General features: G+C 39.2%; 1 protein-coding gene across 1 annotated transcript in view; it reads right to left on the bottom strand.

Moving 5' to 3' along the window:
* nxph1 (neurexophilin 1) overlaps nucleotides 1-11,591 on the bottom strand; it is a 38,417-nt gene extending 26,826 nt beyond the window's left edge. The window contains exon 1 of the mRNA XM_086015455.1: nucleotides 11,172-11,591. Coding sequence (XP_085871581.1) covers nucleotides 11,172-11,225 — 54 coding nt within the window. The 5' untranslated portion in view covers nucleotides 11,226-11,591. The remainder of the gene's footprint in view (nucleotides 1-11,171) is intronic.
* Between the last annotated feature and the right edge of the window lie 7,402 nt (nucleotides 11,592-18,993).

The following is an 18,993-nucleotide window of genomic DNA, read 5'->3' as shown; positions in this document are numbered from 1 at the left end:
ACGGGGAAAACATGCAAACTCCACACAGGGAGGCCGGAGCCGCGATGCTAATATCCTTTTTATATTTTTATATTTTTATATATATATATATATATATATATATATATATATATATATATATATATATATATATATATATATATATATATATAAATAAATCTGACTTCAACAATAAAGTCTAGTTTATTATTTAACAATATGTTTGTTGTTGTGATTGTTTAAAATGTCATAGCATACCTTTTTAAGGCACTGTAGTAAATACAAATAGAGAGAGGTGCTTGCATAATGAACCAAACAGGATGTGGTTAGAAGCTAAAAAAAAAAAAAAGAAAGCCAAATAGTTTGCTCAACACTAATAAAATGAATTTGCATTTGAGTGTATTTATACCAACGCTTTCCAGTACTTCTAAAACATGGCGACTGACACTTTTTTTCTTACTTCTGCAGCATGAAGAAATACATGCATGCCCTTAAAACGTAAAAAAGAAGAAAAAAAAGTGTGTAAGTAATCTTTGGAGTCTGACTGTCACAGTCTGTCTTTTGAGTTTGGTTTTTGACTTTAGTTTCATTTTTTTTCCTTGCGTTCCTTTGTCTGTCTCTCGTTAAGTTATTGAGTCCATCTGTGCTTGTCATTGTGTTAGCCAACCAGCTCTGTCCTACCCTCTGTGTCTTGGCCAGGTGTTCCTCATTGTATCGTCAACTTGTCTGTATTTAGTTCCCGGCTTTCTTTCAGTCCTTGTTGGTTGGTCAGATGTCCAAGTCAAGTCCAGTCCAGTCCAGTCCAGTCCAGTCCAGTCCAGTCCAGTCCAGTCCAGTCCAGTCCAGTCCTAGTGTTTATTTAGTTTGTTTTGGTCCTTGTTGTTTTGATATTTTCCCAGTACCTTGTTTGCCTTTTTGTTTTCTTTAAATTAAATACTTTATTGAACTTCGTGTTTGACTCCTGCTTTTGGGTCCTTCTCCACAAGTCTTATGACACTGACGTTTTTCCAAGAAATTGCAGTGATCTCAGAAAGATTTGGAGAAATAAGAAAGATGCTTAATTTCAATCTCAATTTTCGACAACTTGCTTTAAATTCATGTTTCATTTATTCATGGTGTGATGTAAGAAGCTTCTATATGCACAATGATCATCAGGAGCAATTAGGTGCTCAACGTCTGTTCAAGGATACTTCAACATCATCGCTTGAGGAGCTTGGGAAGTTTACCGGGGGAAGAAAAGTGACTACCGGTACTTAAAAATGTCTCATATATACAGGCAAATGAACTTTATCTGCTGTTTGGTTGCCAGTCAAATGTAAGTGAAATTATTAAGATAGGTAGTTACGTATGTAATACAACTAATAATCCTGATGTGTTTTTGAATAAGCAATCGCAGATTTATGTATTCACCATTAATAAATCCAATGTGTTTAAATTACTTCAGAACGGGTATATGTACTCAATATTAAAATACTCAAATGGATATGACATAGCCGACTCATGAACTTTATGCTATTTAAATGGCATGCATACATTTGATTTATTTCAGATCATAAAGGCCATTGCATTTCAAATTCTTAAGCAGAATACTTTGATTTTTTTTTTCCATCATTCACCAATGATATTACACACATTCATCCTATTACAGCAAAGATTAGTGGGTCAAGATGTTGTCAGGGACATTTTGGCATATTTAAAAGAGAAATTTATTACATGAGGCAACAGTAGCCAATAATATCCCCAACCCAAACATATATTTTTAAGGTGTTAAATTGGACGTGAACTCAAATTGTTCTTGACAATATGTTCAAGGTGCTTCCACGAGTCTGAACACGACATTCTGATATTGCGCTAGTGGAATATGAGTTAAGCAGCAAAATCCACCCATTTTTATCCATCGAAGGGGGCGGCCATTTTGTCACTTTCTTTCGACTGAAAATTACATCACAAATGCTCAGGGCTCAGGTAACGGCCAATCACGGCTCGCCTGTTTGCTGAAGCTGAGCATTGATTGGTTGTCATCTGAGCAACTGTGATGTCATTTTCAGTCGACAGAAAGTGGTAAAATGGCCGCCACAAGATAGATAAAAACGAGTCGATTTTGATGTTTAACTCACATTCCGCTGTTTAATAAACTAGTGAGGCTACATAGAACATAATATTGTAAAGAAAATGCTTGTTTTGACTTTCCATTTAATGATTAGGGGAGCCAAAATCGCATAATACTTTACTTACGGTGTCATGAAATTATGCACAAGTAAGTGAAACGCACACTACTATTACACAAACACAGAACACAAACAGGAACTAACATTAATGATAAAACATGCAATGAGCTATAATCAAAGCTGTAGAAACTACAGCTGTAACTATTTACAAATGCGGAAAGGCATGCTGTGAAATTCCTTCTTCTCCTACTCAATTCAAATGCCGTTCACAAAACAGATGGTGGAGCATAGATGCACTGCAATATTTTTGTTGCCATATTTCAACTATATTACTATACAATACTATATTATATATGTTTTAATTGAAAAGTAAATCCAATTTAAATGCATCAAAATAAACTAGGCAATGATTAGTTTTTCTGAGTGAGGCATCGTCTAAAGCCAGGTAAGTAATTTATTTGTCAGCCAACACATTGAAGTACATCATACGCACTGAACTGAACGACACTAAACTTAGTTTTGGATTACCCTTTAAAGCGGAAATCAACCCAAACATATTTTTTAAGAATATATTCTATGCAGGTCCGCTAGTTTAAAAAAGGCAATATGATATTTTATCACTTCTGTCGACTGAAAATGACACACACCCTCACGACTCAGATAACGACCAATCATAGCTCAGCTTCAGAAAACAGTTGAGCCTTGATTGGTCGTTACCTGAGCCCTGTGCAACTGTGATGTCATTTTCAGTCACAAAGTGGCAAAATGGCCACCCCCTGAGATGGCTAAAAACAGGTTGATTTTGCTGCTTAACTCATATTTCATATGAATCCAATTTCCTTGTTTGAACTAGCAGGCCTGCATAGAACATATTCTTGAAAAAAACATGTTTGGGTTGAGTTCCCCTCCATTTATATTTTCTTTACAGTTTTCTTAAAGTCCTCCATATATGTCTCTGCAGTGTCATGACATGAGTTGCATGGTCAGTCACTGTAACATAACAGTCAGGGAAGATCAAAAGGGGACAATCACGCACATGGCCGGAATTCCCACCAGTGGGTATGCTGACTGTCGGGGTGAGCGGTAGACACCATTCCGATGGAAGAAGCGATGCGGCCAAAGCAGTGGAGGGAAACTTTTCCTCCTCCTTTCCCGATGCCTTCCGTATCCTCCCCTCAGGAGTGCAATATCTCAGCCTGCTCTGTTTCACTGGTCAGCCGAGCCAGTCATCAGGTTAGAAAGCAGGGTGATCCATCACTGTGCTTTTGCAAATCCACTTCCTGGATTGCCGAACTCAGTCAGTGCCAGAACTCATGCTGCGTTTCGTGTGTCTCTCCACAGCTAATGGCCAAATACGGACCAAGCAATGAAACAGAAGGGCTGTTCCATGTCATGTATGCGACTTGGTCAGGAAAAGCATACAAATCATTCAGTGGATGAGCAGTCATCCTTTCTGACTTTAAAATAGATTATTTAAATTTCTGTTCCCCAATATAATGCTCAATTATTGCGTCGAGTGTTTCGCTCATGTCCTGACAGGCATCAAAATGAATAAATGTTACATTGTCTCATAATTTGACTATGTCTGGAATTATTTCCAAACAAGATGATATGTAACTCTAAAGCCACACAGGATTCCTGGAATCTCTTTATCTGTGAATGGAGATTAAACAAATATTATCGGTAAACATAAGCAGTATCTAATCATTTGTAATTATAACCTGCGTCTTGAAATTACTAGATTGGGCAACCCTCACAATCAGGGGCGGAGTCACGGCTGGGCCTGGGTGTGCACAGTCCCACAACTGATTGACAGACTGCCCACCCAGTGGGATTCATGGAAAAATAAATACTTTAAAATGGTTAGTAAATGTATTATTGAATTATTTTTAAATTAGTGTTTCGTTGTGTTTTTTATTTTATTGAATATTAAAAATGGCATAATTGTGGTTGTCTAAGGAAGTTCTGAACTTCATATTATACAGTTTGTCATTTTATTGGAATATGTGATGTGTCGGGACAGGAGGATTGTGCTCAGTGAGAGAAATATTCAGGCCCACCCTGATTTTTCCAGGCCGACCCATTAGCTACGTTCTGTCTCCGCCCCTGCTCACAATCAATTTTGACTTTGTGGAAAAGGTCAAATTTGAGAGACATCCATTTTGTATACTTCTTCAGGGTTACGGGTAACTGTAGCCTATCCCTGCTGATTTCAAGCAAGAGACAGGTTACACCTTGAACTGGTCTCCACTGAATTGCAGGAGGATACTGTATTTAGATTCTATATTTAAAAAAACAACCACACGTTTTGGGGTGTAAGAGAAAAACTCATGAGCACAGGGAGAACTTGCAAACGCACCCATTATGAATGAAATCTTGCTGTTCCTTTCCTGATCTGAACATTTTGGAACTGGAAGTAGAAAGCTCACCTGATCCAAATGATCCCATTGAAGGTTATTGAATGAAGCAGCAGTTATAAATAAATATAATTTTGGCACAGCATTAATGTGATACTTTTCAGCATTCACACAATTCAAAGAAAACTCTTTTGATGGATAATAATAATAATAGCATTACACTTAATGTCTGTTTCCAGGCCCAGATTGGTAATCTGGACATTCTGGCAATTTCCCAGTGGGTTAATCTGCTAAATACACTGCTCAGAGACGCTATTCCAACCCCGCACATTCACATTCTCCAGCCTGTTTCAGAATCAACAAATACAGTGCATTGGTGACATTTAAATCTACATGCACTCATTCTACAGTCATCATAAATAGCACAGACTGCACTAATTTTGTTACTAAGGGTTTCACTAAATCGCAATTATTTATTGATACACCACTGGAAACAACACCACTGTAAATATATTGCACTCTGTGTAACTGGTAATGGCAACAAAGCATTTTGTGGAAGATTTCTGTACCGCAAAATTAGCATCAATCCAAAAAGCTGTGTGCTGGATGTGAATAGGTTCCAAATAAGAGTGCTAACAGAAAGTCACATGTTAGCTGCCTAAATGTTGCTGGTGTAAATCTGCCTTGTGAAGTATAAAGTGGCTTACTGTCTTATCCCACATTATGTACACTTGCCTAATTGTCAACTACTTATGTGCTCATACTTGTTCAAATAAACACTAATCATGATCTTCTAACCACTTTCAATGCTAATTTTAATTTTGGATCAAATACAATGTGAATATTAGGGCTGAACAATATATTGAAAAAATATCAATTTTGTGATAATGGCCTATGCAATATGCATATTGCAAAGACATAGTCATTTTCTTATGGAATTGTGTGCTTTTATCTGAATTTGACCAGTCAGAAGAAAACTTACAAACGGTGAGCATTATCTAGCGTAATTACAATTAGCTAGGAATACAGTGAGCTCGCTTATTTTGCTGCATGAACAAAAATATTTCTTTCATTAGTTAATAAACAATGTCATTTCTTTAGGAACATTAAATGAATATCGCAATAATATCGATACCACGAAGCTCAACAACTATATCGCATGTTTTTCCAATATCGCGCAGCCCTAGTGAATATCATTGGAGGGAATGGTAAGCTATTTTAGATTGCTACACTAATAAATGTAAAATTAGCTTAATCAAAAAGTTGGGAACTAAAGTAGGGTAGCTGAAAATGAGTCCTACGGTCCGTTTCTCATGCAAGGATAGCGAGTTTCTTTTCATTTGAATGTGGACATCAATGTAAGTGCTGGAAAAGAGTGCTGCATCACTTCAGCTTTCTGAGAAGCAAGAATAAGGCAGACTCCAGAGCCACTTGAGTACCTGGGCATGTAAAGAAGGTGGGATAAGGTTATCTAATGGTTTCCCGCCTTCAGAGACACTTCTCTCTCTGGACTGCTTCAAAGTGCTGTTATCAAGGTGCCATACGCTTTTGCCATAAAAGAACTGCAGTGAGCGGGCTTGCATTTCTGGAGCCTCTACCTGGGTCATAGGTTGGCTGAGATTTTTTTTTTTTTTTAAAACAGGGCGCTTAAACGACAAGCTCCATCTCTGACCTCTGAACTGTGAACACAATTGAAAATATGGACCAGCAAACGGATGAGAGAATAGAGGCCAGCGTCATTAATCATAGATGCCGGCTGCTTCCGCACATGTCCCCACAAAACACCCATGCAGACAGTTATGTTAACTTATATTTGCAAGGAGATTCCTCTCAATTTCAACCCTTAGAGATCCAAACCCCAGCCAGATTTTTCTCATTTGCACCCCCAATCTGGATGTGAAATATTATACTCACAATGACGCATGAAGAAGAAGAGGGAAAAAAAAGGCATCTTAGAGTACCGATTCCCTTTTCCACAGTAGGTAGGCTACTATTATCATTGACTTAATAGCCAGCCAGCAAGGTCAAATGTTGTTTTTGGCTGTTTGCGGGTGGATGCGAATGCCCCTGGGGAGGCAGCTCTCAGATCAGACGGCCCCGGACTCACACACCAGATCACAGAGGTTACGGTTCACGTGGTGTAAAGCGCTACAACAAGCTCGAGTCACCTTGATGTGTCAATTCCGAATGATGAGCACAGATTTTGCATAGATAAAGAGAAGCAGTTTAAAAGCGTATTCTTTTTGAGTTACCATACGCAAACTTTAAATATGAATAAATAAATGCATGTTTGGTGGCACAGCAGTTGAGTTAGCTCAGGGGAGCGCAATAACGCATTTGTCAGATAATGTGATTTGTGTAAAATTGGAACACGCTCGCTGATTATTTTGTCATTATGATTCATGCATTATTACTTCCGTCAAGGGGGTTTTTGTTTTTCATTACCGGTTAGTGTTATTTTTGCTTTATTTAATTCCTCAGTCAATAATACTGTAGGCTACATACAATTCAAAAATGTGTATTGTTGCGATTTTAATACTTTTGAATAAAATAATCAATCTTGTAATTTCTTATTCATCGTGATATTGGACACAGAGTAGATAATAGTCTCTCGTACCTTGTCGTGAGACACAAGATGGCAACATATTGTGCAGCGTATGTCATGGGAGTTCAGTGCCTCACTAAAGGTACACACTAAGTACTTCAATAAAGCAAGCAAATGTTCTGTAATTCTCAACCCTCACCTTGCACGTTGTTAATTGTTATCGAAATCAAGACTGAGTGTTTTTTGCTTTTAGGTTGTATTCTGATTATCCTCTTTACACGATTGCATGGCATGCAACTGTGTTAGGTTAATCGGGAAGTGCTAATTGAATTTGATTTATACCTTTATCATGCATCATTAACACTCCGTGTTTTATTGTCTTAATATTGACGAGTCCATTATTTCACATGGGAGAAATAGTTTCACGTTACGATCCAGCTTCCCCGAATAGATTTTAAATGATTAAACTAACCCAAGAGTGTCACAGAAACACTAATGAAACAGATGTCGTCTTCATTTCATTGTATCTGGTGTTGCTTAGTGATATTTGGAATTACTTTAAGAAACCCCAGATCAACTTGAATTCTATGAAAGCAATAACGACCCTCACTGAAGAGCACCGAAGCATTTTGAACTTCACTGATCTCATCTGAACGCTCCGGAATATCCTCATACACAATCACCTTGAACTCAGGTGCACCTGAGGATCTCCATTTTAAGCCGGTCACTGAGTCAATAGGCGGCGGAGGCATGGAGAGGTAGCATGTAACAGAGTAGGGTAACTTGACTGAGCTGTGGACAATGAAACTGCAGTGGCTGCTGAAGGAATGAAAGATTTTCTTTTTTTCTGAGTCTAAATTCTCAGTCCTTTTGCACTTGGATCACTCGAGCAGTCAGGCTTGAATAAGGCCTAGGATACGCAAAAAAAAAGTATATTGCCTGCCTTTTTCGTTTTGTTAAAAATAACATATAATCGGTAATCAATAATTCCATGTTTGAAACGGAACATTAATCAAGTCGAATTTGCATGAAACTTGGCTGTCTTCACATTTCTAACAGATAAATAAATAACGCGATTGCCTCGTGACATCGCGTGTATAGCAGTGGTGGACAACTTGACAAATGTGCTGTTTGCTGTGACAATGTTACTTGTGGCACAGTGCATGACTGATTAACACATCTGCCTCACAGGTCTGAGGTTGTGGGTACAAATCCCGGATGTGGCCTTCGTGTGTGGAGTTAGAATTTCTCCTTGTGCTAGTTTGGGTTTTCTCTGTGTATACTCTGTAGGTGTGAATTTTACCTGGGTTCGTTTTAATAGACCAAACCTCTATAAATAGACTGCAGCACCCTGAATAAATTAAGTTTATTAAACCCAAGAAAATTAAGTTGGACCTAATCCTAGTAATTCAGTTAAATTAACCATGATAAATGAGATTGACCAAACCCAAGCACATTAAGATAAACTAATACAATTGCTTCATGGTTAAAGGAAACCATTTAATTATGTGGAAATTCTTAATAATAATTCAAATATATTTTTTTCAAGTTCATTGAAAGAGAGCTCATTTTTAGTGTAGAGTAACACATTAACGCTTCCCAAACAGCTAATTAGCACCTTGATGCAGGTGGAAAATCGTATATTATTATTATTAATAATAATAATAATAATAATCTCTCTTTGCAGGATATCTTTGTGTTGTGCATATGCTTGACTGCGTGTGTATGTGAAGACACCATGAGGACATCTGAGCCAATGACTATTGTTAAATTGTTATATTTTTGTTTCGCTAGTAAAAGAGTAAATAGCATGAACAATGCACAATACCCTTTGTGTTGTTTGATGTGAAAAGAGGTGGAAAGAGGTGGTTGTATACGCCATGTGAAGTGTGCTTTAGAAGTACAGTGTGTGAGAGCCCCCACTCTGCTAATGTGGTGGCTGCTTGGATCTGCAGGCCATATTTGCACTGTTTGATAATAACAATTTAATGTGGCTTCCACCGTTGGTGCCCCCGGGCCCAATGACAGTGGGACAGTGGGTGCTGGCAAACAAAGACCCCTTCGTGCTTGAATTTATTCGTTTCAGATGACAGGTGGTAAGTGATCATGGCAGCAAATGTTTAAATCTTTACGTCGATTATATTTTTGATTCTTACAGGAAGATGTGACAATCATGAGATGATGGAAAAATATTGTTATGCAGAAAATGATACATAATCGTAGGGGCTATATTTTAAATAGTAAAAGACAAGAATTCAAAGATTTGTCAAAAATGAATAGTGGCTTTCTTATTAATACATTAAAATACTTTCAACTCTTTAATGGCATTGCTTTCCTCAACTATGCAAGGAAAAAGATTAACACTGGAATTTGAAAGACTGCAGGTACAATTCATATTGGAAATTATGACAAAGAATAGAAAATAGAAATAATAATGTATGATATCGGAACTGTTCTTAGTTTGTGTGGTAATTCAGACAGGATTTCGCTGTCCAGGAATAATGAGCCGTCTTAATTTAATAGTGAGCCCATAGGTGAGTGACCCATTCTGTTTTCTAGACTGCTCCGGCTGTCTACTTGGGCTTGAGCTGTTATCGAGGTCAAGGTACGGATCTCAGACAAGAGGCTTAAGGAGAGTCAAGTGTCTTTAACATGAATTAAAACCATCAAAGTTCAGGTTTAATCCTCGCTGCTGCGGATAAGGCAGGAGCTGTTCCCGTGCAGCACAATAGGCTCCGTTTACTCCATACGGGGAGCCGTCTGGGCGTGTGTGTGGGTGTGTGTGGGTGTGTGGGTGTGTGTATAAGCATGAGTGTACGTTTCTTTAACTGCACTCACTGTACAGTATTTCAGGGTGAATTGGGTTGTTGGGGATTTTTGGGGGTGGGGCGGGGGATTTTTTTTCTTAGTCTTGTTTGGAGTGCTTGGAATGACATGTGAACCTCAGAAACAAATCTAAACTCGTGTTTTTCTCTAAAATGATGCTTTTGGAAAAAGACAGGCAATATAATAATGTGTGACAGGCAATATGCTTTGGAACCCTGGAGACCAAGAAATCACCTTAGGACATTGTAGTCACTTATAATAATAAATATAGATAGATGTGGAGTTTAATGTAGAAATTACACGTGCATGTAGGGGATGTATATTAAGTAGTAGATTTGGGTTGGATTTAAACTGTATATGTATTAATTGATTATATATTTTTTTTTAAAAGGCCGTTTAAAATTAGGGGTGTTGAAAAAAATGTAAATGTGTGAGTCCAGAATACATATTTGCATTCATGACCAAAAACCATTTTTTTCAATGTAATAATGCACAAAAACAGATGTAGACTGTTTTCTTCATGAGTGATTCCTCAAGACAACCAATTCACAGCAAGTAAACAGCATTACACTTTGAAATTTAATGATTGATTATAAATATGGTATGTATTGTATTGCCGTGACTGTCCTCTGTAATGATTCCATTTTCAACCAGGAGATTTGAACTCCACCATATAGGATTATAATGATTAACTGGGGTTTCTGTCATATTTTATGGAGGAAAAAAAAAAAAAGAATACCAACAGCGGTAAAAGATGACCAGTGGGATTCCAGTCTAATTTGCTCTCGAGTGTCCTCTGTCCATTAATGCGAAAGGGAAACAGCATCGACATTTGGTTTGGTATGGCGCCCCCGTGAGACGGCCTGACATCGGTTCTGTCGGGAGGTTATGACCAGAGTATATTGTTCCCACAAAAAAAGTTTCGGCTCTTGGAAAAAAAAACGAGATATTTTATTACACTTTCACTTTTCACTGAATATAAATGTATACTATACAATTAGGAGCTGCATTGTATCCACGCAGTCTCAAAAAGCAAATAAATAAAAACATAGTATCGAATGAAACTACATAATAACGATTAAAAAAAAAGTGAAAGTAAAAAGATCCAATTAATACAGATTCAAAAAAAGGTAAATGTTATTTTTCAGGAAGCATACGTTGGACTTGATCACGAGTGACGATGACTTTAACAACAAGAAAAGTCCCTCTGCCCCAATCTTATATTTAATTATACTTTTAGAATAATGTAAAGTGCAAAAGTTTTGAAAAGACGGAGCGTGCAAGTGTCCAACTCACCAGGTAAAGTCCAGGCGTGAGGAGGAACACGGCGCACCAACACGTCCACTGCATCCTCCAGCAGCTCAAACTTCCACAAATTTCCTTCGGATACTATGTGCAACTCTACGCACCATAAATCCACCCGGTGTCTAACCTCACTGCACGCTCAAGTCCTTAAGTAGCCGGGGTAAAAAGAACACGGCGCAACCCATGACCGCAGGCTGTGGTTGAAGGGATGGAAGAAGCGAGGACGGATGCAATACGGAGCAGCTGGGCGCTGGGTTTAAAGATTGAGGGGTGGCGCTATAAACAGTTACTTGAGCGTTAATCCAGGTGGGAAAGAGAGCGCGGTAGTCATAGTTGGGTGCAGGTTGAGCTTCTGATTGTCTGGCTGCCGGTGATGTGAAGGCTCCGTTGTGGAGGCGACGCAAGGGAGCTTTGCGCTTTATATCGTGCCCCCTTCAACACAATCAGAGAGGTTCTCACTCAAGGGGGGTGGGGGTCGAGTGGGGATGGGCAGGCGGGGGGGTGGGGGGTCTATCATGGCAGGCAATGACAAATCAAATGCAAATAGATTGGTCAAAATCAAACACATAACATTGGTTTAAAGATTGGTCAAAATCAAACACATAACATTGGTTTAAAGATTGGTCAAAATCAAACACATAACATTGGTTTCTTTAAACATTATTTTAAACTCCCAATAAGAGATCACTTTTCCGGAAAAAAAATCTTGAGGACATGCGAACCAAGACAGAAGCCTATGCAGTATAACTGAAGCATTTTGTTGTTATTTGAAGATTTTGAATTATTATGTATGTGAAATGATTTATTTCTTAGAAATTACACAATAAACAAATCAAATATTGATGGCCTGATGTGTGTGCAAAACCTTCATGAGTTTTCGTGCACATTTAGACCCGCAAAAATAATCACTTTTTTTGGCAAACTGTGCATTGCCACGGCAAAAGCTTTTTGCGAAAATTCACAAACTTTGTGTTTTGCCATCATGAAGGCCTAAGCGCTCTTCCGAGCAAATATGACATAGACCTGGTTAACCTGCTAGGAGAAAAACTTCAAAGAATAAAACATACTTCCTTTAGCCAGTAAGTGGCGCTACCACTACGATGAAAAATAAGTCATTTTTGAGTGATTGCAGCTGGAGGAGTTCTTCATACTTGATCCTCATGGATGCTTGCTAATGGAAGCCAATGCAATCTATATCAGGTCATAATATTTGCTCGGACAACAACACATGCAAATACAGTAATAGTTTATACATTTAAGTTCTCAGCTAATGCAATTAATGAGTAGCATAATTGAGCAGAGCAACAATATCCCTGTGACAAAGAGGAATACTAAACTGATAATATAGACATCTTGTGGGCAAAATACAAATAACAAACCATATTACTGTGATTAATATATGATCAAATACATTTTCTTTATCAACAAACAATTTCTGCAACCTGTTCATTATGTTCTACTGTGGCATCTTCAATCAATGTTGTTAAAGAAGAGATGTTCTCTAATTGGATTGTCAATCAGCGAACTAGGGCGGCACGGTGGTCGACTGGTTAGCACGTCCGCCTCACAGTTCAGAGGTCGTGGGTTCGATCATGGCTCCGGCCTCCCTGTGTGGAGTTTGCATGTTCTCCCCATGCCTGCGTGGGTTTTCTCCGGGTACTCCGGTTTCCTCCCACATTCCAAAAACATGCATGGTAAGTTGATTGGACTTTCTAAATTGCCCCTAGGTGTGATTATGAGTGCGGATGTTTGTCTTTGTGTGCCCTGCGATTGGCTGGCAACCAATTCAGGGTGTCCCCCGCTTACTGCCCGAAGACTGCTGGGATAGGCTCCAGCACGCCCCGTGAACCTTGTGAGGAGAAGCGGTATCGATAATGGATGGATGGATGGATGCAAGGTCTGAACACTTCATCTTTGATTTTCAATGTGGGACAGCAATTTCAACCAATTGGGTAGAATGGCTCATATATATATATATATATATATATATATATATATATATATATATATATATATATATATATATATATATATAGTTGATTGGACACTCTATATTGCACCAAGGTGTGGTTATGAGTGTGTGTGATTGTTTGTCTCTGTGTGCCCTGCGATTGGTTGGCAACCAATTCAGGGTGTCCCCCGCCTACTGCCCGAAGGCTCCAGCACGCCCGCGACCCTTGTGAGGATAAGCGGTATGGATAATGAATGGATGGATGGAATCAGCGAACTACATGAAGTGTCAATCCACATTCATAACAGACATAACACCACAGTGCCATTTTTTTTTAAATTGAAGGAACAGTCTTGCATTCTTTCAATTAACAGTATATGTACTTGTAAAGGTGGACCTTTCAAATAGCATGTTCAATATTATTTGAATGTAGAAATTCACTGTGAGTGAGCACATTCATGCATACACTATTTTCTATTCATGTCTTGGCATTAATTGTATTATTTCTGGGGATGATTCCTTCGGTGGATGATTGCAATTCTTTTTCATCACACTGGACTATATACGATGACAATAAATGACAGCACGGTATTGTGTTAGACAGTTTCCTCATCATTGGTTACAGTGATATATTTTTGCATACCTATTTTACAGCACGCCACAAAATGTTTTGTTAAATTATTCAATCACACCCAAGTGTACTTATTCGCAATGTCCGCTTTGGATGATTGCTTACCTACTCAATCCATTGTTACCTGACTTTAAAGGGGAAGTCAATGCAATTTTTTTTTTCAAGAATATGTTCTATGCAAGCCAACTAGTTGAAACGGGGCATTCTGATAAATATTGTGTTTGTGGAAGTGTTAATCCACTGGTTTTTAGCCATCTCCGGGGGCGGCCATTTTGTCTTCTGTCGACTGAAAATGACATCACAACTGCTCACAATGACCAATCACGCCTCAGATTCAGAAAACAGGTCAGCCGCGATTGGTCGTTGTGAGCAGTTGTGATGTCATTTTCAGTCGACAGAAGACAAAATGGCCGCCCCCAGAGATGGCTAAAAACCAGTGCATTTTGCTGCTGAATTTATATTCCACAAACGCAAAATCAATCAGAATGCCGTGTTTGAACTAGTGGGCCTGCAAGGAACAAATTCTTGAAAAAAATATGTTTGGGTTGACTTCCTACTTTAAGGGACAGATTACTAGGACTATCTCTGCGTTTTAAAGACAGGCCATCAATACCTAACATAAAGTAAACATATACTGTAACGTGGGTTAAAATAAAAAAGAAATGCAATGCTCGTGAAGAGTACTCAATGGAGGATTATTGAAACAACGTCACCAATAATAATAATAATGCTGGTGTGAACGATAAAATGTCTTTACTTTTATTTATGGCGCAGTGATGCAACAGGATTGTCCACTAGTAAGTGTCCTTTTCCTAAGTGAAAGACACCAGCACATCTTTGTTGGATTAGCCTCCACTATTTTTGGTCCGTCACTTAAAGTGCATCGTGCAAGAACAGCACCTGTACGGAGGACCGATGTGTCGGCCCTGTATGTGTTCAAGCCGGCGTATGCTTTTGTCTCCCATTCATCTGCCCACCTTGCGAGCACAGGCAAGTCAAGGTGAGTGAAGTTTGCGCTATTGCCGTGTGTGTCCCGAGGTTGGGGATGGATAGGATCCTTTTTGTCACAGAACAGAGAGGATGGCGAGAGGAGCAGAGAAGAAAAGACAGGAGGGGACTTTAATAAATCCCCACACAGGCTTATTGCTACAACACTGGAGTGCTCTTGTATTTTGGCCATAACTCAGCCAGCCTGGCTGATGGGATCCTGCGCTGAATGGTCCAGATAGCCTTCACAGGCCCAGCATGACATGTCGAGCCTGAACAAGGGGGGATGAATCACAAGGGGTTGGCTTACTTCCATTGTGGCTGCAATGAAGGAAAATATAGGCTACATTTCAGGGGCTGATGCTCCAGCATTAATTGACAGTATGCAATTAAATTCATAGCAAGAGTTTGAACATGGGCACCAATATGATTCATGAATTAATTAGGGGTCCCATTGTTTCCCTATGTCAGAGTTTTCAATATTGCAAAGTGAATTCTGTGTGAGTTGGTGTTATATGAACATTCCTCATTCAGAATCATCATAAACTGAAAAGAAGGAAGACAAGTGAAAGATGCTTTCACTCTGCTAAATACCTTATCATTAGTGGTGTAACGAAAACTGATTTGAATCGGACAGTTCAGGGAAAGTAAACCCAAACATTTGATTTACAATAATATGTTCTATGAAACCCGACTAGTCTAAACACGGCATTCTGATTAATATCGTGTTTGTGGAATATGAGTTAAACGGTAAAATCCACCCATTTTTGTCCACCTCAGGGGGCGGCCATTTTGCTGCTTTCTGTCGACTGAAAATTGCATCACAGTTGCTCAGGGCGCAGGGAACGACCAAGCATGACTCAGCTTCAGAAAACAGGTGAGCCTTGATTGGTCATTACCTGAGCCCTGAACAACTGTGATGTCATTTTCAGTCAATAGAAAGTGGCAAAGTAGCTGCCCCCTGAGATGGCTAAAAATTGGGGGATTTTGCTGCTTACCTCATATTCCACAAACACAATACTAATCAGAATGTTGTATTTAGACTAATTGGAGGTGCATATGACATGTTATTGTAAAGAAAATTTTGGGGTCTGTCAGTCGCACACACTAATTGCATCATACTTTCTTGAAACGAGTCGTACCATATCGGATCGTAATTCCACAGAACTGAATCAAACCGACTCCAGTCGCTCTACTTTTGAATGCACCGTCCTTGACCCAAGATGTCGAGACACATTCTGAATGATCTTTTACTGGATGGATGCACACTCCTACTAACCATCCACAACAAGTTGCCTATTTGGTTCTTTGATTGCATTTCTCTGCATCTCTTAAAGCTGGAATGTCAAGCTCCGGCCCTCGAGGGCCGCTTTCCTGCCTGTTTTAGCTGTCTCCCTCCTCCAACACACCTCATTCAAATTTTTGCTTGACAGTGACAATGGTGACATTGTGACACCAGTGACAAATTTCTCGATGTTTTCAATTTTGGTAACACCTCAAAATGAAATTCTAGATTACTGCCTTTATAAAGCCCAACATTTTGATATACCGCCTGATCTCAATTAAATATGTGTGCCTTGGAGACTACAAGAGATCAACACTGTAGTTTATTTAGGTCACAAAGAGTACTTGTTTTCATGATGAAGAGACTAGTCCCTGGTAGAGTTAACATATACTGTAAAAGAGTGAATAAAAATGTAGCGCTTTGCTTTGGAATGTGTTGCCAGTGTTGAGAGTCTGAGGCAAAGCATGAGTGTCATTGCATTTCAAGGCTACTATAGAGGATCAGTGAAGCGCAGATACGAAGAACTGAGCCACTGAGTTGTATCAGTGTCATATAATAGAGGCCCATTCACAAGAGCAAAAGGGCTACAGCTGAGGCTTGCCAATCAATACACAAAAAAAGAAAGAACACGTCTTAATTCTCAATCAAACACCTGCTTCTCTTCGTCTTTTCGCCACTACAATGTCAGCCGTAGAGTGTAATCAGAAGGCCAATTTGCCGATTTTTCCCAGCATACCTTTTTGGTGCCCATTCATTACTGGGCTAGAAAATTACAGTGTAGCTTCTTCCTAATGGCTTGCTTTTGGGCTCCAAAAGGAGGGGCGTTAAGACAAGATAAAGCCGAAAGAAAGAGGATGATTGCGGAGCTGAGCAGAGTTAGTGTCCGGTGGCACGGAAACGTTCGGCTGGCTTGGCTCCATTTCCAATTGTGAGGGCAGATGTTGCTGCGAGCCCTCAGGCAAGGCAGTGACGCAGAGTGGCTGCGCTCCAACCAGCTGCCATGTCAAGTGTCACTTCGCATCCGCAGTACGGAATAGGAGTCAAACTAGGCTTGACCAGAAGGGGCCGAGGGGGTGCTCTTCAATGCCATGTGTGTACAACAAAAAGCCCAGCAGCCTGCAGTCACGGTCAAGGCAGCCAGCACTTTTCGGGAGGATGCGGAAGGTGGGAGGGCTGACAGAGATGAATGGCTGAGTAGCGCGCTGGCCAAAGGATGCAGCTGCTGGGTATCAATTGCTTCCTCGTCACAATTAGCATGACTGCCGGCGTCAGCATCAAAAGGCATTTACAGAAACTCAAGATTCCGCTTGGCCTGTTGAGGAAGTGAAGATGTAAAAGAGGCTTATTTTTTGTCTAAACTTCGCAGAGTAAATGTTCTTGTGTGTGCCACATTGATGTGCTTATCAAACTTTTTTGTCATTTTTCTTTTCTTTATGTTTCGTGCGTATGGACAGATGCGAAGCATACTGCAGAAGAGCACGACAGCATCGACAATCTTTTTTTTCTTCTTTTTGCCACGTCACATTTGAAGTGCGTAAAGATTTTTTCCTCCTCTACTATCAAACCCATAACACATTTTTTAAACTGTATTGTTGTAGTTGTGTCCACTGCAATTTTAACAAATGCTCAACTTGTTCATTATACCAATCAAGCGATATTAAAAAAAGTCTGAGGATTTTTAAATGTTTTCCAGTGGGTTTGACACCAGTATAATTAATTCCTATCAATCACTTTCTACTTTAACATCTGAACATTGTAGGTAAAACATGCCAATATAAGCCCTTGTTAGCAAACGGATTGTCCAGAGTCTGTTTTTTGAATTTCCCCCTTTCTCCGTGAACAGTAGAACCTGAAACTATTGATGGGAAAATGAAGCTTCAAATTTGCTTCATGAACCAGATGTTGTATTTTTTTTACTCTTCTAGACAGCACTGTTATTAGCAACATACAACAACTGGTTCATGAAGCAAATTTGAAGCTTCATTTTCCCATCACTACCTAAAACCCATGCTATCCTTAAATTGGCCGTAGACATTAAAAATATATGCCACTGACTGAAGCCACAAGGAAAGAAATGCCTCACACTTTACAAACCACCGTCCTACACCGTGACTTGGTAAAAATTTTACTTATCCTTCACAAAGATAAATGTATCAAAAATAAAGCATCCATTATCAAACAATTTCCCGGACTCAGCTAATGTTCTTTACTCTTTGTTTTCAAATTACCTTTTCCAATGAAATTGCTGTTAATATTGGTGCAGTGCATTGGAATTGCAATTCGAGCATATTGCCTTAGGAGTACTATGTTTTGACAAACCCTATATCAATAATCAGAAACATAAATGAACTCTTTGGAGCCTATATGTGAACAAATCTATTTACATTTTTTTTAGTTTGGCTTTTCAAGCAATAAAAGTAAATGTCAGTGCTACTGTTATAAATCTAGAATTTGTGGATATTAGGGCAGTAGCTCAGTGTGTAAGGACATTTTTGGAGTTGGAGGGCAGAGTTCCGCTGCGTACACAAACAAACAAAAAAAGAGTGAAAAGAGCAATGAGTTGTTGGAGTGACGCTAGTTTGCAGAATCTGTGCCTTTATCGTATATTTTGAAACCTACCAGATTATCAATTGAAGTAGAGAGAATCTATTTTATCCGTCTTTCAAGGAGTTACCTTTTGCATGCAACAATTTTGGCAGAGCATCTTTAATCACATTTTTGTTCTTTCTCTGAGGTCGCAGCAAAGTCACTCAATTGAAGTGGGTTTTACAGCATGCCTTAATTGATTAGAACAGCCTGTAGGACTTCCTTTCTTGGCAGCGGGGAGTTAACTGGGAGACTGAGACATGATTAGGTGAAGTGCTGATTAAATGAGAGGACCAAAAAACACAATCTCTGTTTCCATCTGATCCTAATTAGGAGCATTGATGATTAAGGCAATTACATTACTTCAACAAGC

This window comes from Filicampus tigris, chromosome 18, assembly GCF_054856515.1.
Source record: "Filicampus tigris isolate MCC_2025a chromosome 18, RoL_Ftig_1.0, whole genome shotgun sequence".
Taxonomy (NCBI): Eukaryota; Metazoa; Chordata; class Actinopteri; order Syngnathiformes; family Syngnathidae; genus Filicampus; species Filicampus tigris.
Note: the sequence above shows the minus strand (reverse complement) of the source record. Positions and strands in the feature narration are given on the sequence as shown.